A 27,875-nucleotide genomic window follows, 5' to 3' on the forward strand; every position below is an offset into this window, starting at 1 on the left:
TTTTTATTTATGAGTTGGGAAAGAGTTACGAATAATTTTAAGTATTATATAAAAAAAATGAAGATGATCAAGTTTGGTGAGAAGCATATACAAAAAATCTATTAAATATTAATCTTATGACAAAGTTGAATTGGTTAAATACTCAATAAAAGATATATAAATACCAATAAAGTTTAAATTAAATTTATTGTCAAAAGATCTCAAACGAAGGCAAATTAAAAAAGAAAAAAAAAGAATTACCTTCTAATATCTCTAAAGCAAAGGACACAAAGAAAATAACTAGTCCTTTGTGAAAAAAAGGCAAAAACATGTTCAATCATTAAAATAAAACAGTTTCTACCATGGACTATAATTGTCTGCATAACTAGTATAATGAATCAGAGGGTTAACTTTCAGCGGTGGCCGAGAGTTGAAAACACCGTACCGTGGCGGTGATCGCATAACCGCAAAAGGATAATATGAAGGTCCCAATGGCCTTCCCATCATCGGCGGATAACAAGACTGAAACGGTTGATAGTATGGCCTAGGGCCACCATATTCTAACATTGGTATCCTCGGAAATTGCCATTTCAATGGTCCATTAGCCATCGAAGGTTCCCTCGACAGAGTTACCTCGTCCGACTTCTTTTTACAAAACAACCCGAACAACCAAAGGCACCCTTTCTTGGGTTTACTCTTTCTGCTTTGCTTGTTCAAAGTGATATTGGGGTTACTCTCGTTCGATACACAAACTTCACTATCTTGATTTTCAAAATCGGAATCGGAAATCAAATCACAATGACAACAATCATCATTGTGAATTTCGGATTCTGATTCATGATGGACACTATCAGTGCTATTAAGGGATTGTTGCAAAGACAAAACCTCGGCCTTTTTACCCCATTTTTCAACCTTCTTCACAATATTCATTGGATTTATTTTCCCGGAAATTTTTAACACTCTCTCCGAATCATATTCGATAAACTCCACACCTAATAATAAAGAAAATATTTGAAATTCATATAAATAGAACCACAAAAATTAAAAACAAAGGCCATTAATTAAATTATCAACCAAATTATTGTAAAATAATATCTAACGAATTTAAATTCAGAAAATAGATGACGATTGTGTTTTAGCTCAATTGGCATCGGTATTATTGTAAATGCAGGAGGGCATGGGTTTAAGTGTACTGGAGTATATTATCATCCTATTTATGAATTGAGGAGGGATTATGAATAGTTTTAAACATTATATTAAAAAAAAGTTAAAAAATAGATACATAAATAATAAAATTACCGTCGATTTTTTGTAGTTTTTCCTTCGCTTTCGATCGACACTTGTCGCAACAGTTAATATTCACTTTTAAAATAGAAATCTACAAATAAAATAAAATAAAATTAGATAAACAAAAACAAATATATGAAAACTAAAACACTAAATGAGACTAATTTAAAAAAAGAAAAAAAGAAAAGAAAAGAAACTGAACTGCAGCCTGGGATTGTACCATCACTTCAGTACTGTATTTTCGATTATTATTTTTAGGGTGAAATTTTTGAAAGAGAAAATAACCCAAAAACAAGAACAATATTTATAGATAAAATATGGAAATTTTCTAAATTTTTGCAAGAACATAAGTAAATGTGAAATGAAATCAAGTAAATCTTTTTGATTTAAATGCAAAATTACTACTTAAATTATAATTAGAATGTTAATCAATACTTAATATGTTGTATTAAAACTATTTTTTAAATCAATAGTTAATTAATTACCTTCTATTATTACGAATAATGTCCAAAAACTTGCTTGCTTGGCGTAGATAAATTTGCCTCCAATCCTTCTCTACTCAAAAAATTGTCATTTTCCCAGTAACAGGGGTAATATAGCATTTTTTTTTTTTGGACTAAGACCATTGTCTAACCCTTAATGCTGCCTCTAACGGATGACGATTGGAATTGTGGATTTTGATAATATTCGGATTTAATTTTTAAAATTACTATTTCTTGTGAATTTAGAGTGAATATAGATAGACAACCCTTAATATTCATTATCCAAATCTGCATTGGTTATTCATCAATAGGTGCGAATTCAGATATTCGAATCCATAAGTTACAGAATTCTTATAATTTCAATTTTATATACATGTAATTTTACAAATTTGAATTCATACTTGAACTCATGTCTTCTTACATTGGTAATAATGTCTATATCAATCGAGTTAAGACTCAATCGATGATTAGTGAGGAAACTTTAGTAAGACTCAATCGATAATTAATGAGGAAACTTTGGTATTTAATGGAAAGTAATTAATTAGCTATTGATTTAGCCTATCATTTTGATTACAATGTATTAATTATCGATTAACATTCTATTTATAAATAAATATTATAAAATATAAGTACTAATTAATGATTAATTTATTGGCTAAAATTGCTTTGATTTCGTTTCTCTCTCACAATTAATGATTTTATATTGGGATAAGTTAACATTTAGTCTTTGAATTTGATAATTTTTTTAATTTAGTCTCTATTTTCTCTTTTTTTCATATTAATTTCTGAACTTATAACTTCTCTCAATATTTGTCAATTGATTATGTGACGAATGAGATCGTACCATGCCATTACATGAATCAAAACTAGAAAATATTGTTAAGTTTCAAAACTAATATGGACAATAAAATTATAGTGATTAAATTAAGAAATGTTATCAAATTCAGAGGCTAAATTTGTCCCTTTCATTTTTCCTGCAAAGAAACCTAGAATTGTTGAGACGTAGACAGCATAAGTCGGTTTCCATTTAGACAGTCAAATTAATTGTAGAATTGATATACTCAATTAATCATCTTATGTCGGTGTTGATATTAAATTTTAATTTTTATGATAGTAAATTTAAATAATTTATATTTTTATAATTTTAAATAATTAAATTAAATTTTATAATTTTTAAGAGGAATTAAAGTGTAATTTTATTTTTATGAATTTAAAATTTTAAAAATTTAAAAGATTTAAATAAAATTTTTTTCAAGAGATCAAGGTCCCTAATTTTATGCATATACACGTATAATTATATTAATCGAATATTAAAATAAATTAATTAATTTATTTATTTAAATGTGTATGATTAAACTATAATAAAAATTCATGTATAAATTTAAATCACATTAAAAACTTTATGTATATAATTATAATAAATTAAAGTTAATATATCTAATTATAGATTAAATTAAAATTTATGTGTAATTTTAAAATTTATCTCTTTAAAATTCATATATATAATTACATTAAATTAAAATTTATATATGAAATTACAGATTGAACCACATTTTTGTTTCTATTTTTTTTTCTTGAATTTTCTTTTACCTTTACTTGTATTCAAAATTAATCAAAAATTTACACGTGAGTATGATATAATGTAGTATATATATACACTGTTTGTTTTACAGATCGCCCCTAAAAAAGGGATCACTTAAGAAAGGGTTAGAGAAAGTACCACCACCATTAGGGAAAAGAGTGAGGAAGCAAATGAGACCTAAAACTATACCCCAAGCAAACCTGTTATCTCCCAACGGCGTTATTTCGTCTTTTGCCGGCATTTCTTCCCCGCCACGGAAGAAGGTTGCGAATAATCCCCACGCCAAGCAAAGTACGCTTCCGCTTAGACCACCGATGCCAAGGAGAAGGGACGTGGCAAAGGACAACAACGTAGCTGTACTACGTCCGAGCATCGCTTGAGCTATTCGGCCACCTTCAAGTCTTCCGCAAGGCAACAAGTTCAAAGAAGTCACCACCATTCCTGCGAAAATCAACAATGAAAGACCAATTCATGAACAGTTCAATTTTTGTACGTTCATGTTCGCTTATCAAGCTAAATAAACAAATATAAATAATATTTTAATGTTTGTTTATTAAACAAACCAACCATGAATAAAGCTTGTTCATGGGCAAATCTAGAAATTCTTTTAGGAGGGCCGGAATTGTATTATAAATTTTAAGAGATCAAAATATAATTTTATGATGTATTAATTTATGATTACATTATCTTTTAAGGGATTTAACAAAAAAAAATTTATTTTTGGAGGGTCAAAGTATAATTTAACCATATATTAATTTATGATTTAAATATTTCTTAAGGGACTGCATAAACAAGCTCGTTTATGTCTGTTCACGCTTGATTCATTTATTTTATAACCCTAAGGATTTTCTTTTCCAAAGTTTGCCTTTACGAGAGCAAGAATGGAAAAATTACAACAATGATCAATAAGGCAAAGAAACTTACCCAAAAGTCCAGCAAAAGCGAGGGGATCAACAGGAACTCCGACCCCTTCCACGGCATTTGGTAATACGTTTCCGAGTTCATCCGCATATGGTCCGATAACAAATTGGACGAAAGAAAGCAGCGGATTGTTGTAGAAGAACTGAGGCCTTATGAACCTGATTCACATCGGATAACAAATGGGGATTTTATATACTTGACTTTGAAACTCGCACCATAATCCGAGTATATAGCATAATACTATAACAGATCTTACAATGCGTTATCGCCACCATTAAAGCTGCCATCAGATATGAAGGCAGCGATTGCAAGCACCAGTGATGTCAAGTAAGCACTAGCTGTACGTGCCACCGGGATATCGAAAAGAGCCTTCTTATTTGGAAGCAATGACTCGTAATTGCTCATCACACCTAAACAACCGGTCCAATTGGATGGAACAAGAAATGAGGGGCTGAGTTTAACACCGTAACGAGCCGCTGTCACCCTCGTGGCTATCTGCCAAAGATGAGAGATACGCTCTTGAATAACTTTGTACGTAAATACGTAGCAAGAGCGAGGAAACTATTAAATGTACAACAAAAATGCAACTTCGGGTTAAATGTCTCCACCACAATCTCTATGTTCGGATTAGGAGGATTAATGCACAGCCTTTGAACAATCACGAGAACAAATACTATTTTATTCTACCAACAACCGAAAAAAATGCAACTTCAGGTTACAATGCCTCCTCGCAATCCCTCTGTTTGGATTAGGAGTAATGCACAGCCTTTGAACAATCAGTTTACAATGCCTCCCTGCAATCCCTCCGTTCAGATTAAGAGGAGTAATGCACAACCTTTGAACAATCACGAGAACAGATGCTATCTTATTCTAGCAACGTCAGGTTACAATCCTTCCGTTCGGATTAAGAGGAGTAATGCACAGACTTGAACAACCACTAAGAACAGATACCACATTATTCTAAGCTAAAAGGGAACAAATGCAACTTGGGGTTAAAATGCCTCAGAAACTCCCCCACGGAAAGTTCTGACATACCTTAGAAACTCACATATGGAAAGATATGCCTCGGATAAGATCAGTTGCAGAGCCATAAAATTTTTTTTGGAGGCCAAAATTAAATTGTATATTTATACTATACTAAAAATACAACTTCACCATTTTAATAGACTATATTTTTATAATTTTTAAAAGATTAAATTAAATTTTTATTATTTGGGGAAAATGCAATTTTACCATTACTAATTTAAAATTTTATAAATTATAAATGACCTAAATGAAAATTTTTCCATTTTAAGGGCTAGGCCCTTGCCTGCCCCCCTTGGCTCCGCCAAGGGATAAGATATACATATTACTTATGTGGCTCCATTCGGAAAATAATGGCATACCTCGGAAACTCCCAAAATGGAGATGAAGCCACCGAAGAGAGGCAAGACATCGGCGAGATAGTCGTCAAATGTAGCACCGGGTTTCAAGAAGAATCCGCTCATTAAAGCAATGGTCCCGAAAGTTGTAACACATAAGGCTATTGCACTAACATATCCCCAAGGAGTGCTCAGCTTGGTAGACTCGAATTGGAGATCGATTTCGGCTTTAGGTTGCACCACACATGCCTGAAAGTACAACAACAACAACTAAATTAGGCTTCATCTTCTTATTCCAAAAGCATAAATGCAAAACATTGGCCCTGTCTCGAGTTACCTGTTTCGTTATGTCGTTCGTTTTTTCCTCCATGAACCACAAGACAACTTCCCTGCCTGCGGCATTGGTCAGCTTTTTCTCAAGTATAGGAATGACTTCTTCGATCGGTCTTCTCAAATTCCCAATGAAAATCCCACCATCTCCGAATCTTCGAACATCTGTTGCAAAAAATGTATCGAATCCGAAACAGCTCTTTAACTATTATATCGAAACATCAAACACAAGGAAATATTAGTATGTGCCCAAATACCGTATTACCATGAATCGAGCGAGTGTCGGATACAAATATGCTTATTTTTGTGAACGTCCGAATATCGGCTGACCAGATATAGCTATTAGACTCGGAAAAGAAAATGAAAAACTGGGGTAACATAGTCCGAGTAGAAACCCTTGGTGAGCTATCAATATGTATCCAGAAACTTTATTACTCCGACTTCAGGGAGTGTCATCTAAAATTTTCATATATTTAGACCATCATATCATGTAATCAAAGCATATTCGAATTAAAAATCTGGATAAAATACCACAAAAAATCAAGTAAATAAACAAAATAAAATCAACCCAGAATTTATAATCAAAATCCAACACTTGAAAGAATCTAAACTTTCTTTTTTATTCTCACCTTATTAAGATCAAGAGCTTTAAAAGTCTCTTCAGCTTGCTCCAACCTTTCTTTTTCTCTAGCCAAATTATCACGCACCACCTTATTGAAAAGCCCCACAATGGGATTCCCATTACTTTCCCTATCCAATTCCTTAAGCTTCCTATCCGCCCTTTTCTTCTCCAGCTTTATCGCAGCTTCAATGGAAGGATTCCCCATAAATCTCTTGAACTCCTCATCCGTTTTCCAATCCATTTCTTGCTGATCTTCTTTCCCCTCCGTTTCTTCACTGTTCGGACCGTGTGTTTCATCTCTCGGTTCTTTAGATTCCACCGCGACGGCGGAATGGGCGGTGGGTTCGGTTTCGGTTGCTTGCTCGTCTTTGACGGAAGATTTGAGAGGAAAGTGACGACGATAAACGGAGAAATGAATGGAAATTCGAGGATTGGAGCTTTGGGTTTTGTTGATAATGGTGGATAAATTCGACCCAAGATTCTTGAAGTTGAAGCCGAGTTTCTTTTTGTAGTGGTGGGTGTGGAGGTTGCATGAAGATAGAGAAGAGTGTGAAGTGAAGCACAGAGCTGTCATTTTTGTTGAATTTTAAGTTCAAAGCTGGACTGTGAGCTAAATATGCATACATACATATACATATATATATTATATTGAGAGATGTCTAGAAAGGTGGAGAAGTGTTACAGGTGGAATGGTTCATGTAGAAAGAGACGAAAAATGGTTGGATTTTGTGGTGGTTGATCCAAATGGAATCCAATTGGCAGTCGAGATTCCTGTTTCAATCTAGTTAGACACTTGGCATTTCCATATCAAGTTTCGAGGACTATTTTAGTTAGAGTAGTTCCAAACTATTAAAAAAATTTCATTTAAGTTATTTAAAAAGTTTTATTCAAGTAATTAAATTGTTATTTTTTTTTTAAAAGTTGATTAGTGAACATCAAGCGACACTTTAATTGGTACGTGAATTGATATCTATTGACAGGTAGAATATACTTTAGATTCAAGTTAATCTAAGAGTTAGTATTGGAGATTGGATAAGAAGCTATTTAGATTTTCGTTCATAAATTCGTGACGTTAAAAATTGTTTTAAGAAAAATATCAAATTGTAGAAGAAAAGAGAATAAGAACTTTTGATTGTTGCATGCGGTGTGAAGGGAGGAAGCCATACAGCAGCAATTTGAATAATAACAATGAAAATTTTCGAATAATTTAATGATCATAACTTTTTAAAATTAATTGATTAAAATGTAAATTTTTTAATAGTTTAATAACTTTGTGTACAATTCACCTTAACAGAAAGATAATATATTAGAATCGAGTTGATTAGATAAAAAATCGATCAATATACCAATTCGGACAACTAATATTTAAGTAAACCACTCTAAATTAATAAAATTAAAAATTCAAAATAAAAACCGAAAATTGAATCAATTCAACTGATTTATAAAATATTTTATTTAATTAACTTTTGATAGCAAACCAATAATTTAAGCGGTTGCAACCGTTTTTAAAAAAGAAGTCAAAAGCTACGATGGTAAAAGGGTACTACTAAATAGTCTTTTAACACTAGCGCGCAAGTTAGACTATGAAGGCTATAAAGACTAAACGGCACCATTTTCTTACCGCTAAATTTCAGTATCGAATGATCCTCCAAAAGATAAACCCCCAAAAATGAGGAGTCAACCTCCGTCGTCACCGCCTAAACCCGAAGATGACCCAGATCCATCGGCCGGACCCGCTCCGTTCCCTAACCAAACTCTCCCTCCCACCACCGCCACCACAGCCGCCGGTCATCGGAAAAAAGGGACCGGTGTTCGAGCATGGCTTATACTGGACTCGACATGCCAAACCCAGATGGTGGAAGCCGGAAAACATGCTATCATGAGACGTACGGGTTTGCCTGCTCGAGATCTTCGGATCTTGGACCCGCTGTTGTCGTACCCATCGACGATTCTTGGTCGAGAAAGGGCGATCGTGATTAATTTGGAGCATATCAAGGCAATCATCACGGCGCAAGAGGTTTTGCTTTTGAATTCTAAGGATCCTGCAGTTACGCCCTTTGTTGATGAGATACAGAGCCGAATTTTGTGCCATTATCAAGCTACTAAAGACCAGGTACCTTTTTCTTTTCTTTTTAATTTCTTTATATATTTGTTTAGGTGATTTTCTATTATGGGGCTTCGGTTTAGGGTTTTGCATGGATGAACTTTCTTGTTTTGATTAGGTAAAATTATGTGTTCTATTAGAATTTCACTGTGAATTTATGATTTTGGAGAGTTAAAGGAGAAATTTATATTTTTCATTCATAACTGCACTTATATTCGACGCTCACTCGAGTAACATAGCTGAATTCATCGAATTGCTTTGTAGAATTTAGTATCAGCAAACTTAAAGCAATACAATTTATTGACTTCTAGATACTAGATAGCTCAGCTGGTGGTTACACTCCATTTTCATAGCTAATAGTGAGCTTGGCAGCTCTCGGCCTGTCAGCATTAAGCTCACTCCTGTAATTTTTTAACGATTAAATAAAAAAATTATCATTTTTGGGGCCAAAATGCAATTTTACCATGTACGAACTTAGAACTTTATAAATTTTAAAGAGCCAAAACATGATTTTACCATTTTAGGGGGGCCAGGCCCCTGCCAACCCCCTGACACCACCCATGGCCATGTTACTCGTACTCGGTTGTGTTCGGGTACTGGTATGTGCCTGATGTTGGAATGCTCAAAAATTTCCCCTTGTATTTGGAGGGTTCTTCGAGGTTAGTATCTTTGTTACCTATTTTGGATATGCATCCTGCATCAGTGTGGGCCTCGGGTACAAAAACTGAAGAGTTGGAGTAACCTAGATAATATCAGCTTGTGCTGTTTCATTGTCCTGAACTCCTGATTTCCATCTTGTCACTAGGCTCTCCAGCCAATTCCATTGCATATTCATTGGCCAAGTGTTTTTGTTTCTTCTTTAGGAAGGTGGAGTTGATGATTCCAGCTACATAATTCGATCAAGTTCTCAAAATTTGTCGTCAAGGTTTTCACAGACTCAAACTCAGGATGATGAAGGTAAATCAGAAGAGAAACAGAGTCTTGAAAACCCAAATGGCTCGAAGATTCTCCCATTTGAATTCGTTGCATTGGAAGCATGCCTCGAAGCTGCTTGCAGCTGCTTAGAAAATGAAGTGAGTAATTCGTCTTTGTTAATTTGTCTATGAACTTTTTTTCGCCATCTTATTGTTTTATTTGTTATATTTGGTCATTGTTTTCTATTGCCAATGCAGGCAAAGACATTGGAGCAAGAGGCACATCCGGCCTTAGATAAATTGACTTCCAAGATTAGTACTCTCAATTTGGAGCGTGTTCGCCAAATTAAAAGCCGATTAGTTGCAATAACAGGACGTGTCCAAAAGGTTGTGTATTTAAACATAACTATGCAGATTTATATTTTTCTTCCATTTTGAATTCTAAATTAAGTATATAGATATACTTATTTCTCAGGTAAGGGATGAGTTGGAACACTTGCTCGATGATGATGAAGATATGGCCGAGATGTATTTAACTGAGAAACAACTACTTGAAAATTCTTCAACCTCGTCTATGAATGAGAGGGATGATATGGATGATCATGTTCTTCGACCAGACATCAATGAGAGGTGCTGAACAATTTCATTGCTCAGTTTCGTTAAAGGCTCCCTTTTTAGGTTCATTCTATTTGCAATCTTCGGCAGCTCAGATTTGTCCCTGCCTTATGTCAGGACACCTGCTGAAATCTCCTTGGCAGCCAATTATGAAGGTGATATCCAAGACTCCGATAACCCCCAGGATAATATGTTTGGTGCTACCAATGCCATTGGCCGAGACAGCCATGGAACTCATACAAGTACCACTCGCAGTGCTATCAGCAAGCACCTTGATGTAGAAGAGTTAGAAATGCTCTTGGAAGCATACTTTGTTCAAATTGATGGTACACTGAACAAGCTATCCACGGTATTTCATTTGCATTTATGACTTCACTACTGTCCCCTTCGTTATCATCTAATAACTTGGACATGTTTCGATTTCATGCTCACGGAAGTTGATTGATTCTACGGTTTCATGCAGTGTATCTATATAGTGTTTGTGGTTTTTGTTGTGTAATAATCATGTTTAAGTTACTTTATATGGTAGAAGTACCATAGCGGCTTCTGTGCTAGTGGTCGGATTGCATTTTACTCCCTTTACTAAAAAATTAGACAAATTAGTTCCTATACATTAGATCAAAGAGCAAATTGGTTCTTCTAAAGTTTCATACATTTTTACTATTAAAAACTGGTCCTTGTACATCATGAACACGTGGCGCATCATGTATCATTGTCTGGTTATTTCGTCAGTTATATCAGTTTTTAACAATACAAGTGGATGAAATTTTTAACAAAAAGGATCAATTTGCTCTTTGAACTAATGTACAAGGACTAATTTGCCTATTTTTTTAGTAGAGGGGGCAAAATGCAATCTAACTCTAGTACAAGGACTTCTATGGTACTTTTGCCCACTTTATATTTATATAAAATTTGATACATTAATAATTCATATTATATAAGATTTTGATTCATACATTCGTGTTATTTGTTGTGTGTCGTGTTTGATATTTCCAGATCTGCTTTACAATCCCTTTTTGTGCATTTCATTCGTATCTATAGATCCTATAGTAAGCATATCATGGTCCATGCGCTCGAGTCTCAGCCCCTGACATAAACATTGTACAAGCCATCATTTGCAGTACGAAAATTAGCTTCTTTACCTGTGATTATTCTTTCAACCTCGGGTTACTGACATTGTTCTTAATTTTTTTTCGTATTTTCCTAAAGCTGAGGGAATATGTTGATGACACAGAGGACTACATTAATATAATGCTCGATGACAAACAGAACCATCTCCTTCAAATGGGAGTCATGCTAACAACGGCAACCCTTGTCATCAGCGCTTTTATCGTCGTTGCAGGTATCTTTGGCATGAACATCCATATCGAGCTATTCGATGAAGATAAAGCAGGGATGCCAGAGTTTCTGTGGACAATTGGAGGTGGTGCTGCCGGCTCGATATTCCTTTATGTAATAGCTATCGCGTGGTGTAAGTACAAGCGGTTATTAGAGTAAGTCTTCTGAGACCGTACTGTATATCGCATTGAAAAAAATAAGATGAAATTGAAACATCTATTGTATAAACTTTTCCAGAATGTTGGACACGATAAGCTTATATTTTTACTGCCTCTATAGTCGACTGACATTAAATCGACATTTCCTAATTTTATAAGACTCGAAGTGTAACCGAGTCGAGTTTAGTTTTATAAGCAGTTGTAGGCTCGAGTTCCATCGAGTTTAAAGATCTAGCAAATAACGGAAAAAGAAGTACCCATTTTATTTCCAAAAATCTCTTCTTACAATGGAAGATGATAGGTTCGAAACTTTTTTTTTTTTTCCTAAAATCGATTGATCGCCAATCTGATACTGCGATGACATGTATGGCCGGAATTCCGATCGGTGGAAAAATAAAAAAAGATGTATCGAATGGTGTCCTTGATTCGGCAGCGATTTTTGAATTCATAGAATTTCTTTGCCGTTCAGTCTCGAGTTGGCTATAGTTTCTTTTCTCCTTGAAGAGCTGGACATGGTGATGTTTGCAATAAAGCTTTCCTTCATGTGCAGCGTAGTTTGATGGACTAATGGTGCATCCTTCATGGCTGCACTTGAAGCAACTCCTGTGGCATGCTGTCCCATTAGCTGAAACCTTTAACGAAAAAAGTACTGGATCAGAAAGATCCGTATGGTTGTTGGAGTTGGAACGTTTGGATTGGGAATTGACTAGTATACTTGCTCAAACAATTGACTAGTATACTTGCTCAAACGAAGAGGTTGACAAAAATGCAGTTCAATATGTTAAATATTTTTTAAAATTTTTATTTTTATGAATTTTTTTATAATTTATTGAATTGAAATCGAAGAAACAGTCGAATCGAGAATTAATGGTGACTAATTCAATCATCAAGATGGTTTTTAAGCGAGATAATATAATTTTTGACTTAAACTTAACAAATAGATTTATTTTGGTGATTTATGACAAGTGTTATTAAAATAGGATCGAATTAGACGGATCAAAAACTGGTCAATATGATGGCCCAAATAGAGGGGTAAAATTGATTGACTTGGAAAATGCTTAAAATTGGTCGATAGTTGAATAAGTTGAATCGATTCAATAAATTTTTTATATTTTTAGATTTTCATGAGTTTTAATTAATTAATTAATTATTATTGGTATGATGGTCAAACCGATCAAATTGGTTGAATTAGGAACTGATGGTCTGACTTGTTTAATCATTAGTCTAATTATTAAAATAGTGAATATGACACTTTGAGATTATACTATATCATGATTTGTAAATTTATATAATATTTTTAATTTTCAAGTATTAATGTAACATAATCTAATATTATCACATCATCACACTTTTATATATTTCAAATTTAAGGACCGACTCTAGTTGTCATGTTTAAGTGTTAAAATGGACCAAAATTAAAATACATGTACTAAAGTAAATCTAATTACTAAATTCAAAACGAAAAATTATATTTATTCTCTTTTTAAAACTAGGGAAATTGGTCTAAGACTTTTGATTCTCAAATTAATCGAAACCTATTCAAACTTTTTTATTATCCATTCAAGAAATTGACTGTTTCCGAGTTATTTAAACTATTAATTTTTTATTCAATTTATTTAATCGGTCCAATCCGATTTCAATTATAATATGTCTATGTAACTACACTTAAGTCTAGAATTCGTTTTTCAATATCAACAATCACTTTCATTTATTTTAATCAAATTTCTAAGTTTGACTGTCATCGTTATAGAAAATGAAATATTAAAATCTGCTTGTTACTCCTTATATATTGGCAAATTCTGATATTTAATTTTGATATTTTAAAATTTTAAAATTTAATCCTCCGACTTTTTAAATTTAAAATTTTAATTTAATTATTATCATCATAAATATTTTCTATCAAAATTTATCAAACTTTAAATATAGCTTAATGAAAATTATAAATCAATAAATTTTAACTAAAAAAGTACTTACAATTTTAATACGAGTGGGGTGGGGAATAGTATTTCTAAGTTGTGGCATGTTTGGATCACCACACAATGCTAACCCAATTTCACTCACAAACACCCAACCTAACCAAATTTCAAGCTTATCTGTCATTGTTAAGAAAAAATAAAAAATAAAAAAATTCTATTTAGTCGTTTTATAAATGATAAAATAATAAATTAATATATAATTAAATCTATTTGACATTTAAAGAAATTATAATTCAATTTTGATCCCTTAAAATTTTTAAATTGACCCTTGTTCTAAAATGTTGATAGTTAAATGTAATTAAAAAAACCAAATTAACAAAAAAAAATCAACATTAAAATTAAATTTAACATTATACCAAAAATAAAGTATACATTAAGCGTTTTTATTATTACTATTATTGAAAGGGACTTGTATCATTCCATTAGACCACAAGAAAATTAGGTACTTTTTTCCCTCTAACAACTTGACTGACTTCGTAAAGCATGGGTTTGGGATCTTGTTGGATACTTTTTTATTCTTCGATATTCAAATGTGTAGAACTAATCTATGAATTGTCAAAGTCATAGTTCTAAATGGTGATTAAAGCTATATTAGATAAAAATATATACAAAAGTAATGGATGGGAGCCAAACTCGAAAATGAACACACCTTTCATCCCAATTTTTCTTTTTATTCCGATATTTGATAAGAAATTTAAAGCAAATAACAATATTGTAATCAGAAAATAAAAAAAGTGATTGAATGAGTTTTTTTGAATCTTTTATATTTTTGCTAACGTGACAGCTGACATTGATTACTATGTCAGTAATGGGTCGATCAACTCATCAATTGGTCACATCAATATCGTATTGGTCAAAGATAAGAAATACCTATTAAAAGGGTTAAATTGATGCAATTTAAGCATTCAGGGGCTTAACCGAGTGCATTTTTCGCTCAAAAACTTAATTGGTGCTTTCTTCTTCTTTATATTTTTTTTTTGCCCCTAACCCATTATTTAATTAGTACTTTTTAAGAAAACCCCAACGTATGGAATAATTCCAATATATCAACTTGTGCTATTTTCGATCCATGTCAAAATGTTAATTTCACTCCACATCGCCCAAGCTAACCAAATTTCAAGCTTGACTGTCATTATTATGAAAAAGAAGATAAATTTTTTTGTTAGTCCCTGTATTTTGGTAAAACTTGACATTTGGTCTCTATTCTTTAAAAGGTAAAAATTTAATCCTTTTAATTTTTTTTAATTTAAAAATTTTAGTCCAAATATTATTATTGTAAGTGTTTTCAATCAATTGTATGTCATGTCATATAAGTACCAGGCTAATCAGAGTTTGAAATCGACAAAAAAAAAAAAACTTACGATTTTAATACCAATGGGATGGGGGAATAATAATTCTAAGTTGTGGTATGTTTGGATCACCACACCAATTTCAACCAACAACACCCAACTTAACCAAATTTCAAGCTTGACTGTCATTGTTATGAAAAAAGAAGAAGCCAAAATTGGCATAGTATTTATACCCTCATCCATATGGAAAAATTTATATGATGGTATAATAGAATAGTTTCCTTGAGAAAAAAAAAATATTATTATGGGAATTATGAAACCTTCATTTTCTCTCATCCTTTGCTACTTCCTGTGGGCCTTATTCTTACTTTTCAATTTCATCCCTCATGGAGGACTCGTCTCTGCTAGAAACATACGGATTCTAAGTAATGTGCTCAGTTTTACTTTTACTTTTTCTTTCCTTTTAAGAATTATATATGCAATTTCTTTTTAACTCCACAAACAAAGATCGTATTATGTTTGTTGATACTATATATCAACGGAAGCCAATTTGGAGAGGAGAACAGTGTCCTGTTCCAAAAAGTAGAGTCGGTCCCTCCCCCTTTTGGCGTGTCTGTAGCCTTTTATTATATTGGGTCGGATCTTGAGCCGGGTTGTTTTTATTATAACCATATAACAATGTTTCATTTATATATTATTATTAAATATCAATTAAAGACGCTTAAATGTGTCTTAACCCACTTGCGGAGTTAAAAAAAACTGAATTGCACCAAACAATTGTTGATTTAATTTTGTCGTTATAATTTATAAAAATTAAGTAGTAGGTGCATGTTTATAATTATGTGTGTGAAAGTAAACTAATAATAGTTTAGTTTATATTTTATTAATTATATAATTTCATTTTTAATTTACATAATCTGTTTAAAATTGTATTTTTAATTTTTCATTTAAAATTTTTAAAGGCATTATTTAAAATTAATAAAATTTTAAAACTTGTAAAACTTTTGATATATTTTATAATTTGTATTGAATAATTGTTATTTTTTATTAGTGCTAGATATTTATATTTATTTTTAAAAGCAATTGCTTGGATCCGATTCACCCAATACTTGTTGTTTAAATTTTTTTTTCTAATTTTGTAACAATAAAATTGATTGAATAAAAAATCGACGACTTCATTGATTTGACCACAACTATTTGATCTTACCGTATTGATACTTGTTTCAAGTACAGAAGGGCAAGCGTATGTTCCTAGAAGTAACTCATACCAAGCACATGGGTTTAGTTATGGTTATTCACCTAGCAGCGGCGGTGGTTATGGTTATTCACCCCACGGCAGCAACAGTTATGGTTATTCACCCAGTGGCAGCAATAGTTATGGTTATTCACCTAGCGGTGGTAGTGGTTATGGTAATTCACCCAGCGGTGGCGGTGGTTATGGTAATTCACCCTAGCAGCGGCGGTGGTTATGGTAATTCACCCAACGGCAGTTGTAGTAACACCCTTCACCTATCTCCGTCATTTGTTTAAGGTTTCATTAGTTCTATCACATCCCAGTATACCAACCTCACTATTGTATTTAAAGACTAGATTTCTCACCTCTAAGTTCTCCTCAGAATGTAATGGTTATGCTTTAAATCTAAAACATTACTATCATAGCAGTTCTTAAGTGCGTTAGACAATTTTTTTTAAAAAAATATGGAGTCGATCACCAATTTTTTTTTTGTTAGGTGTGATTGGTTATCTAAAAGCATATCCCTTTAATAAAATTTTAAAATTAAATGAAAATTTATTTAAAATATAATTTTTGGTATGTGAAATAGAAATTGAGTTCGGAAGTACGATTACCTGTGAGGAAGATATTAGCACCATCATACGCCCGTTTAAAACAATACTATTAATCATGTGTTAACCTTAGTTTTGAAATAATTAATTTAAATTGGATATCTAAAAAATAATTCTTGTCATAGAAAATAAAAAAAATCAAATTATTGTCAAATAAATTTATTTTCAAAAATAATTTCAACGGTACCCCTAGAGGTATTCATGGGCCAAGTTCGGGTTGGCCTATGCATGATATTAACTACTATAAATTTAATTTTTATGTGTTATAAATTACATAATATATAAAAATAACATAACATGAAACATCACTAACTTAAAAACGGCTCAAGTAAGGCTCGGGCCTTGAATGTTCGAGTTGAGCTTGACTCATATTTTAAATGTGCCTAAATTTTTTTCCTAAGCCTATTTTTCAGGCTTAATATATTTGCTCAAACCCTCCCAAGTTTCGAGTGGGCCTTCGGGTTTGAGCTGATAGCCTTGTCCATGAATATGTCTAGGCACCCAGATAGAAATAATTTGTGATTAAAAACTTTTAGGGATAAATCCAAAAACTATACATGAACTGTGGTTCAAGATGCAATTGTATCAATGAACTTTGATTTTGTGCAATTTTATACATGAGATTTTGATTTGATCAAATTCTTTTAAATTATTAACACAATTATTGATATAATATCATTTTATGTTTATATATTTCATACATTAATAATTATATTTATCCAATATAAAAATAAATTAATGTATTTATTTCTTTAAATATGTATGATTAAATAAAATTTAAAATTTTAAGTATACATTTGAACTACAATTGGAGTTTTAAGTGTATAATTGAATGAAATTAAAGTTCATATATAGAGTTAAACATTAAATCAAAATTCATGTATAATTTTGAGATTTATCCCAAACTTTTAAAACAAACAAATATTATTATCGGAAAAGGGCATTCTACCTGACAAATAATTAATAAGTATCCTAACGACACACCAACGATAACTCAATTATTATCGCTTTTAAAATATTGCCTCATTTCTATTTTTGTTTTTTTACACAATGCCTAAAACTACTCATAGCCTCTTTCCAACCCATAAATAGGATGATAATGTACTTCAACGGACTCGAACCTACATCCTGCTATATTAACAATAATATCTATGTTAATTGAGTTGAAACTCTCAATCATAGCATTTAAAGAAGAGTTTCAACTTATTAATAAATCTCATCTAATATATATATACTAAAGCAATATTTCATTTAGGTGACAAAGCCAGATGAACATCATGTGTGCATACATATATATGAAAGATTGCACATTAATGAATTCTATGTCATGGTATGATGGTTAAGGGTGTTCAGTACTTCAGATGTAGTTTGGGTTTGAGTCGTGCTAATTATATTTGTTGTTCGGGTTTTACCTTATTATTGTAATTTTAAAAAAAGATTGCACAACTATCACCCATAATATTAGGATATTTTTATTATATTTCTATAATTAAATGTTTAATTACCATTAATTTAGTTATTAAAAATAATTGAAGGCCCATTTCTTCCCATCTGAAGAACATTGAAAATTGATTAAAATAAACCCTATTTTGGGAAACAATAAAAGGGGGAAGAAAGAGAAAAGAGTCAAAATCAAGAAAAATTACATACTTTGGCTGTTAATGGTGTATGGCTATTAAGCACCAGACCAGTGAACGACCCCTAAATTCGGCAAAAAGATCTCATTTTAAACTCTTTAACGTTGATCTTATTTCCATCTATAAAAATATATCTTACTTTTTTGCTTAACCTTTTTAAAAAATAAAAAAAAACATGGCGAAGGTTTCTCTGGTTGTATTCTCATTGGCATTGTTGCTCTCAATCCAATTTGTAGTAGGACAAAAGGAGGATGAGGCGGCATCCCCAGAACTCGTTATGTCCGATTTTGGGGACCAATTCAACAAAATAATAACAGACCCTACCTTTAAGTCGAAGGTGGCTAAACTCGATGAAAAGTTTAAAAGCTCTGTTGGAGATGATTCCGAGAGTGTGGATAGGGCTGCCTTAGCTGATGAGGTTGCAGCATCCCCAGAATCCATGAAGGTATTTTCGGCTTCAGTTATGTCCGGCTTTATTGTTGCATTGCATGAAGGCGGAGTACAAGGGGAACAATTGAAAAATATAGTAACAGACCCTAAGTTTCAGTCGGGGGTGGCTAAACTGGTTGAAAGGTTTAAAAGCTCTGTGGGAGATGATTCCGGGAGTGTGGATGGGACAACTTCTGCCTTAGCTGATGAGGTTGCAGCTTCCCCAGAATCGAAAGTAGAAATTGCTACTGAAATTGCCAGTGGCTTGTCGAGGAAAATGGGAAAGGATGGATTAGTAGACCTGAAAGAGATGGCTAAAGCAGTTCAATATGATAAAAGCAATGGTAACACAGAAAAGGAGAAGAATTAGTGAGGGAATGATGCAACAAATTACCATATACATGTAAACTAATCGCAACCAGCAACCTTACGCCATGTAATTGAACAAAAAAAAAAACATTATGCAATGTATGGATGTCTATATTTATAAAGGCCACCAATTTTTCTCAACGTACGCCAAAACAAAACAATTTGTTAAACAAGAAATTCAATAAACAACAACAAATTGGATTATGTGTAATTTTAATTGGCCAAATAGGTTGGATTATGTGTATTTTTCGTAGTATAGGACAAAACGAGAAGGCTATGGATGAGGCAGCATCCCCAGAAGCCGCAGGGGTATTTGGGTGGCATTATTTCGAAATTGCAGGATGACGGAATACAAGGGGAGCATGAAAAAAACAATAACAGACCCTAACTTTGTGACGAGGGTGGAAACACTCATTGAAAAGTTTAAAAGCTCTGTTGGAGATGATTCCGAGAGTGTGGATGGGATGATCTCGGCCTTAGCTGATGAGGTTGCAGCTTCCCCAAAATCGGAAGAAGAAATTGCTACTGAAGTTTCTAGTGGCTTGTTGAAAATGGAAAATGACAAATTCGCATAGTAACCCAAATAATGGGTTGGTAGAAAATTGACAAATTCGCATAGTAACCCAAACAATGGGTTGATAGAAAATTGACAAATTCGCATAGTAGCATGACTCTCATTCATATAACAAAAACCATAGTAATGATAAATTTTGTTGTTGGTTTGAGAATCGGAAGAAAAAGCAAAATATTGGAATGATGACACCTTCATTCCCTCCCATCATAATTAGCATAAAATATACCTAGATTTTCATTAAAAAACAACAATTTGACTTTTTGAAAAGGGTTAAAATTAAATTTAGTTAAAAATAATAAGGGTCAAATTGAAAAGAAATATAAATTTTATGAACTAAATTTATCATTATACCAAAAATATAAACCCTTTTAGAATACAACTTGGACCCATATTACGAATATAAAAGTCAATCTGCATACACTTCTGCAATTTTTTTTCCAATTGAAATTAATTTCATTCAATAAACCAAAGAATGGGTTGATGAGAGAAAGGAGTAATTGGTATAGTATTTATACATACCATGTTTGTCATTCTTCATATCAAAACCAAATTATGGGAATTATCAAACCTTCATTGTCTCTCATCATTTCTTGCTTCCTCTTAGCATTGTTACTTTTCTTCTCTCATGGAGGAGTCTTTGCAAGAAGCCTACCAGATAAAGGTAATGTAATCAATTTTAGTTTTTCCTTTTATTTGGAATAAAAATAAATTTAGTCATTAAAATGTACATCTTTTACCAATTTGGCAATCCTTTTCTTTAGTTAAATTTGGCTCTCAATATTTTAAAAAGAATCGAATTTAATTATCAACATTTTAAAAAGTGTCGAATTATTGTTTTTAAATGAAAATACCAGTAGAAACGTTAAATTTTAAACATGGTATCCTACATGTAACTGTCGTGTATTTCATATTAATTCTTTTTAACTTTTATAAACTTTTTTAAATATAAATTTTGTAATTATTTGCTAATATGACATATAAGATAAATATTGTTATGTTACCATGAAATATATGTAACCTTAGCTTGACATGTAGACTGTCAAGCTAACATCATTAAAAAAATAAACGCTTTCATTAGTATATACTTAAAAAAAATTGACTCTTTCTTTTTGAAACTAAAAAAAAAAAAACGTTAAAATCATTTGCCTGTTTCAATTACTATAACAGCAACAACTTTTGCAGCCGGGTCGCAGGAACCTTGTGCACACGTGCCGCCCAGTTATTCAAAGTCAGGCCCCGGCTTTTTTCGATTCAATCTTTAGAAAGTCGTTCATATTCAGAGTTTATTATTGTCCTTTTTAATAATATAATTTTAAAGATTTAAATTCACGTTTTCTCATTAAAAATATAATACTTATTATTATTGCATCCAATATTTATTGGTGTAATATATAGATCTTTATGTCAAAAAGAAATCATGAAATCATGTAATGACTATTTGAGGATTGGTAGAATAATTCCGTAAAAATAAGTGGAGTTTTCATCGTCACTGATCTCTTTCTCTATTAGGTGCAATCGATGATCCATAAAATTAATCTTAATTAAACTAATGCTTGAGCAATTGATTATCCATGCATACTTCATCAATATTCAAAATAAAATAAAATAAAATAAAATAAAAGTTTAAAAATATATTAAGCCTTTTTATTTTTACTATTATTCAAAGGGACTTGTATCACCACAAGAAAATCAGATACTTTTTTCTCTCTAACAACTTGACTTTGACTTCGTAAAGCATGAATTCGGGATCTTGTTCGATACTTTTTTATTTATCGATTTTCAAATGTGTAGTACTAATCTATTAATTGTCAAAGTCATAATTTTAAACTGTGATTAAAGCTATATTGGATAAAAATATATACAAAAGTAATGGATGGGAGCCAAACTCGAAAACACCTTTGGTCCTAAATTTTTTTTTATTCCGACATTTGATAAGAAATTTAAAATAAATAACAATATTGTAATCAAAGAATAAAAAATTTAATCCTTTTATTTTTTTAATTTAAAAATTTTAGTCCAAATATTATCATCGTAAGTATTTTCTATCAATTGTATGTCACGTCATATAAGTACAGGCTAATCAAAGTTTGAAATCGACAAAAAAAAATACTTACGATTTTAATACAAATGGAGTGGGGGAATAATAATTCTAAGTTGTGGTATGTTCGGATCACCACATCAATTTCACCCAACAACACCCAACTTAAACAAATTTCAAGCTTGACTGTCATTGTTATGAAAAAAGAAGACGACAAAATTGGCATAGTATTTATACCCTCATTCATATGAAAAAAATTTATATGATGGTATAATAAAATAGTTTCCTGGAGAAAAGAAAACATATTATTTTTATGAGAATTATGAAACCTTCATTTTCTCTCATCCTTTGCTGCTTCCTGTGGGCTTTATTCTTACTTTTCAATTTCATCCCTCATGGAGGGCTCGTCTCTGCTAGAAACATACGGATTCTAAGTAATGTGCTCAGTTTTACTTTTACTTTTTCTTTTCTTTTAAGAATTATAAATGCAATTTAGTTTTTTTTTTAACTCTACAAACAAAGATCGTATTGTGTTTGTTGATACTATGTATCAATGGAGGCCAATTTGGAGAGGAGAATGGCGTCCTGTTCCAAAAAGCAGAGTCGATCCCTCCCCTTTTGGCGTGTCTGTAGCCTTTTATTAGATTGAGTCGGGTTGTTTTTATTATAACCATATAACAATGTTTCATTTATATATTATTATTAAACATCAATTAAAGACGTTTAAATGTGTCTTAACCCACTTGCGGAGTTAAAAAAAATTATAACAAAATTTCCTTTGTAATTTGATAATATAGGATAAAGCAATTGTTTGATCGAATTGCACCAAACACTTGTTGATTTAAATTTGTGGTTATAATTTATAAAAATTAAATCCATTTTAAATAGTATAATTTTAAGATTTATCAAATTTCATGCATAATTTTAAGATTTATCCCAAACTTTTAAAACAATCACATATCATTATTGGAAAAGGGCATTCTTCCTGACAAATAATTAATAAGTATCCTAACGACACCCCAACGATGATTCTTAAATTATTATCGCTTTATAATATTGCCTCATTTCTGTTTTTTTTTTTTTACACAATGTCTCAAGGCAATTATAATATTTGGACTGATGTCCGCTTTATAATATTTCACTTAGGTGGCAATCCTATGTGGTGGTCTGTTGGTTAATGGTATTCACTACCTCAGGTGTAGTTTGAGTTTGAGTTTCGCTAATCATATTTGTTGTTCAGGTTTTACTTTGTTATTGTAATTAAAAAAAAGATTACACAACTATCACCCATAATATTAGGATATTTTTATTATATTTCTATAATTAAATGTTCAATTACCCTTAATTTAGATATTAAAAATAATTTAATAACATGTAATTAAGGAATAAAATCCTATGTAATGCATAGACTATATTTATATATAGCTAATAAAAAGAATAAATCATGTATTCCATATTAAAATTAATATACATTAAACGGAATGTCAATAAAGTTACTGACTGCATAACTAAGACAGATGAAGATGTAATTGAACGATTAATTATTCTGGAAGATCCACTATAATATGTGAGAGGTACGCTTGATTATGAAATTAGAGAGTCACTGGTGACGGATGATAATACACATTAGGACTGATGTTCGCTTAATATTCTAAGCTTAGGTTTAATAATATTTTTTTCAATATTGTAAAGAGCGGCGTTAATCACGATTTTATTCAAAGCTAAAATTTTCTTTCTAAAAATTGTAAGATTTAAATTTCATAAATTTTTACCCTAGAAAGTTTTTTGGCCAATATTTTTAGAAAAATCATTGCAGAATTTGATACACTAATTAAGAAAAACATTAAATCATATCTTTCACCTTGAATTTAGGATAATTAAAATAAATGTTAATAAGGATAATTAAAATAAATGTTATATTAACATTAAGTATAATTCATATTTATCATTTTAATGCATTCTTAATTTTTTTCAACGTCTATCAATACTTTTTCATCCATCGCTTCTCAACACATTAATTATCGATGTTTAAATATGTAAGACTCATTATGAATTGTCAAAATTAAACTTTTAAACCATGATTAAAGTCAGAGGCGTAGCTAGGGGGGCTGGCAGGGCCCCGACCCCCTTAAAATAAAAAATTATTATTTAGGCCATTTAAATTTTTTTTAAAATTTTAAATTAGTAAAGGTAAAATTACACTTTGGCCCCTCTTAAAATTATAAACATCCGATTTAATCTATTAAAAATTATAAAGATATAGACTATAAAAAGTTAAAATTTCATTCGCCCTTTAAAAAATTGTTTTGACTTTGCCCCTGATTAAAGTTATATTGAATGGAAATATACACAAAATACTCATTACCTATTTACCCTATTTATCTTCATCCTTTTAAGTTTTAATCCCTAAATTGAAGGCCCATTTCTTCCCATCTGAAGAACTTTGAAACTTGATTAAAATAAACCCTATTTTGGGAAACAATTAAAGGGGGAAGAAAGAGAAAAGAGTCAAAATCAAGAAAAATTACATACTTTGGCTGTTAATGGTGTATGGCTATTAAGCACCGGACCAGTGAACGGCCCCCTAAATTCGGCAAAAAAAAATCTCATTTTAAACTCTTTAAAATTGGTCTCATTTCCATGGATAAAAATATATCTTACTTTTTTGCTTAACCTTTTTTTTTAAAAAAAAAAAACATGGGGAAGGTTTCTTTCGTTGTATTCTCATTGGCTTTGTTGCTCTCAATCCAATTTGTAGTAGGACAAAAGGAGAATGAGGCGGTATCCCAGAACTTGTTATGTCCGACTTTGGGGAGCAATTCAACAAAATAATAGCAGACCCTACCTTTAAGTCGAGGATGGCTAAACTCGACGAAAAGTTTAAAAGTTCTGTTGGAGATGATTCCGGGAGTGTGGACGGGACAACTTCTGCCTTAGCTGATGAGGTTGCAGCATCCCCAGAATCCATGAGGGTATTTTCGGCTTCAGTTATGTCCGGCTTTATTGTTGCATTGCATGAAGGCGGAGTACAAGGGGAACAATTGAAAAAAATAGTAACAGACCCTAAGTTTCAGTCGGGGGTGGCTAAACTGGTTGAAAGGTTTAAAAGCTCTGTGGGAGATGATTCCGGGAGTGTGGATGGGACAACTTCTGCCTTAGCTGATGAGGTTGCAGCTTCCCCAGAATCGAAAGTAGAAATTGCTACTGAAATTGCCAGTGGCTTGTCGAGGAAAATGGGAAAGGATGGATTAGTAGACCTGAAAGAGATGGCTAAAGCAGTTCAATATGATAAAAGCAATGGTAACACAGAAAAGGAGAAGAATTAGTGAGGGAATGATGCAACAAATTACCATATACATGTAAACTAATCGCAACCAGCAACCTTACGCCATGTAATTGAACAAAAAAAAACATTATGCAATGTATGGATGTCTATATTTATAAAGGCCACCAATTTTTCTCAACGTACGCCAAAACAAAACAATTTGTTAAACAAGAAATTCAATAAACAACAACAAATTGGATTATGTGTAATTTTAATTGGCCAAATAGGTTGGATTATGTGTATTTTTCGTAGTATAGGACAAAACGAGAAGGCTATGGATGAGGCAGCATCCCCAGAAGCCGCAGGGGTATTTGGGTGGCATTATTTCGAAATTGCAGGATGACGGAATACAAGGGGAGCATTTGAAAAAAACAATAACAGACCCTAACTTTGTGTCGAGGGTGGAAACACTCAATAAAAAGTTTAAAAGCTCTTGGAGATGATTCCGAGAGTGTGGATGGGATGATCTCGGCCTTAGCTGATGAGGTTGCAGCTTCCCCAAAATCGGAAGAAGAAATTGCTACTGAAGTTCCCAGTGGCTTGTTGAAAATGGAAAATGACAAATTCGCATAGTAACCCAAAAAATGGGTTGGTAGAAAATTGACAAATTCGCATAGTAACCCAAACAATGGGTTGGTAGAAAATTGACAAATTCGCATAGTAGCATGACTCTCATTCATATAACAAAAACCGTAGTAAAAATGCCAAAAATGATAAATTTTGTTGTTGGTTTGAGAATCGGGAGAAAAAGCAAAATATTGGAATGATGACACCTTCATTCCCTCCCATCATAATTAGCATAAAATATACCTACATTTTCATGTGGCCGTTTAGTCAGTATTTTATTAAAAAATAATTTTTAATTTTTAAAAGAATTAAAATTAAAATTAATTAAAAATAATGAGGGTCAAATTGAAAAGAAATATAAATTTTATGAATTAAATTTATCATTATACCAAAAATATAAACCCTTTTAGAATACAACTTGGACCCATATTACGAATATAAAAGTCAATCTGCATACCTACTTCTGCTATTTTTTTTCCAATTGAAATTAATTTCATTCAATAAACCAAAGAATGGGTTGATGAGAGAAAGGAGTAATTGGCATACTTTTTATACATACCATGTTTGTCATTCTTCATATCAAAACCAAATTATGGGAATTATCAAGCCTTCATTCTCTCTCCTCATTTCTTGCTTCCTCTCAGCTTTGTTACTTTTCTTCTCTCATGGAGGAGTCTTCGCAAGCAGCATAGGTAATGTAATCAATTTTAGTTTTTCTCTTTATTTGAAATAAAAATAAATTTAGTCATTAAAGTTTACATCTTTTGTCAATTTAGCCCTCATTTTCTTTAGCAAAAATTGGCTCTCAAGATTTTAAAAAGAGTCGTATTTAATCATCAACATTTCAAAAAGAGTCGAATTATTATTTTTTAAATGAACATACCATTAGAAACATTAAATTTTAAACATGGTGTCTTGCATGCAATTGACGTGTATTTCATGTTAATTCATTTTTAACTTTTATAAACTTTTTTTTAAAAATGTAACATTTGTAATTATTTGTTAATATGTCATATAAGACAAATATTGTTATGTTAACATGAAATACATGTAGCCTTAACTTGACACGTAGGCTGTCACGCCAACATCATTAAAAAATAAATACTTTGATCAGTATTTACATTAAAAATATATTTGACTCTTTTTTTAAACCAAATTTAGTAAAAATAGTCGACATTAAAAATTAAATTTATCATTATACTATTTAAATCTGATGCCATCTTTTCAACTTAAAAATTTAAAAAAAAAACCGTTTACAAATTTAATCAATATCATTTTTACATCATTTACCTGTTTCAGTTAATCTAGATGCGCCGCCAAGTTCAACAACTTCAGCATTTGTGCCGCCCAGTGATTCAAAGCGAGGCCCTGGTTTTCAACGAAGTCCTTAGAAAGTCGTTCATATTTGGATTTTATTGTTGTCCTTTTTAATAATATAATTTTAAAGATTTAAATTCACGTTTTCTCATTAAAAATATAATACGTGTTATTATTGCATCTAATATTTATCAGTGTAATATATAGATCTTTATGTCAAAAAGACATCATGAAAGCATGTAATGACTATTTTAGGATTGGTAGAATAATTCCGAAAAAATAAGTGGAGTTTTCATCATCACTGATCTCTTTTCTCTATTAGGTGCAATCGATGATGTATAAAATTAATTTTAATTAAACAAATGCTTGAGCAATTGATTATCCATGTATACTTCATCAATATTAAAAAAGGGTTAATGAAAATAATTAGAGAAATTATCCATATTAAGGATTAAGTATGTAGATTGCTATGTAAGCACTCCTAAGCCTCCAGAACCTAAAAATCAACCAACATATCTCCAGATTAATCACTTAAATTGTTTTTAATGAACCAATTTCGGAAAGAACTCGACTAAAAACCTAACAAAACCCTTACCTTGCTTAAGTAACCACGACTTCGCACAATTACAACGTCGATTCAAAACCACTAGCCCCTTGATTAACTCCTAAACACAAAAGGAATCCCCCTTTTAAAGATTATCCAAGAACAATTAACAATAGACAAAACCGTTACTTACCGTACACGCGCAACCAACGATGAACAACCGAATCAATTGGAAAAAAAAGAAAGAAACGGAAGGGAAAAATAATGGAAAT

General features: G+C 31.7%; 4 protein-coding genes and 2 long non-coding RNA genes across 6 annotated transcripts; 4 read left to right on the top strand and 2 right to left on the bottom strand.

Moving 5' to 3' along the window:
- Positions 1-153: 153 nt before the first annotated feature.
- LOC108481309 (uncharacterized) lies at positions 154-968 on the bottom strand. Its single transcript, XM_017784461.2, has one exon. It carries the CDS (start codon positions 907-909, stop codon positions 337-339), a length of 573 nt encoding a protein of 190 aa, XP_017639950.2. The 5' UTR covers positions 910-968; the 3' UTR covers positions 154-336.
- Positions 969-3,312: 2,344 nt separating this feature from the next.
- On the bottom strand, positions 3,313-7,336 carry LOC108482159 (probable zinc metallopeptidase EGY3, chloroplastic). Its single transcript, XM_017785270.2, has 6 exons — positions 6,572-7,336; positions 5,950-6,147; positions 5,637-5,861; positions 4,508-4,746; positions 4,255-4,409; positions 3,313-3,771 (listed from the first exon to the last, which is right to left on the bottom strand). Exons 1-6 carry the CDS (start codon positions 7,136-7,138, stop codon positions 3,416-3,418), a joined length of 1,740 nt encoding a protein of 579 aa, XP_017640759.1. The 5' UTR covers positions 7,139-7,336; the 3' UTR covers positions 3,313-3,415.
- A 739-nt stretch (positions 7,337-8,075) lies between these two features.
- On the top strand, positions 8,076-11,968 carry LOC108483743 (magnesium transporter MRS2-3-like). Its single transcript, XM_017787308.2, has 6 exons — positions 8,076-8,677; positions 9,532-9,741; positions 9,841-9,969; positions 10,058-10,212; positions 10,315-10,546; positions 11,407-11,968. The coding sequence occupies exons 1-6, from the start codon at positions 8,234-8,236 to the stop codon at positions 11,692-11,694; spliced, it is 1,458 nt and encodes a 485-aa protein (XP_017642797.1). The 5' UTR covers positions 8,076-8,233; the 3' UTR covers positions 11,695-11,968.
- Positions 11,969-15,213: 3,245 nt separating this feature from the next.
- Positions 15,214-16,614, top strand: LOC108482827 (pH-response regulator protein palI/RIM9-like). The gene is made up of 2 exons (XM_017785916.2): positions 15,214-15,383; positions 16,192-16,614. Exons 1-2 carry the CDS (start codon positions 15,263-15,265, stop codon positions 16,410-16,412), a joined length of 342 nt encoding a protein of 113 aa, XP_017641405.1. The 5' UTR covers positions 15,214-15,262; the 3' UTR covers positions 16,413-16,614.
- Positions 16,615-20,348: 3,734 nt separating this feature from the next.
- LOC128289973 (uncharacterized) lies at positions 20,349-21,301 on the top strand. The gene is made up of 2 exons (XR_008279617.1): positions 20,349-20,473; positions 20,980-21,301. It is a non-coding gene; the product is annotated as an uncharacterized LOC128289973 (long non-coding RNA).
- Positions 21,302-26,308: 5,007 nt separating this feature from the next.
- Positions 26,309-27,357, top strand: LOC128289984 (uncharacterized). Its single transcript, XR_008279628.1, has 2 exons — positions 26,309-26,434; positions 27,042-27,357. It is a non-coding gene; the product is annotated as an uncharacterized LOC128289984 (long non-coding RNA).
- Positions 27,358-27,875: the final 518 nt, after the last annotated feature.

Source organism: Gossypium arboreum, chromosome 1 (genome assembly GCF_025698485.1).
Source record: "Gossypium arboreum isolate Shixiya-1 chromosome 1, ASM2569848v2, whole genome shotgun sequence".
In the NCBI taxonomy this organism is placed as follows: domain Eukaryota; kingdom Viridiplantae; phylum Streptophyta; class Magnoliopsida; order Malvales; family Malvaceae; genus Gossypium; species Gossypium arboreum.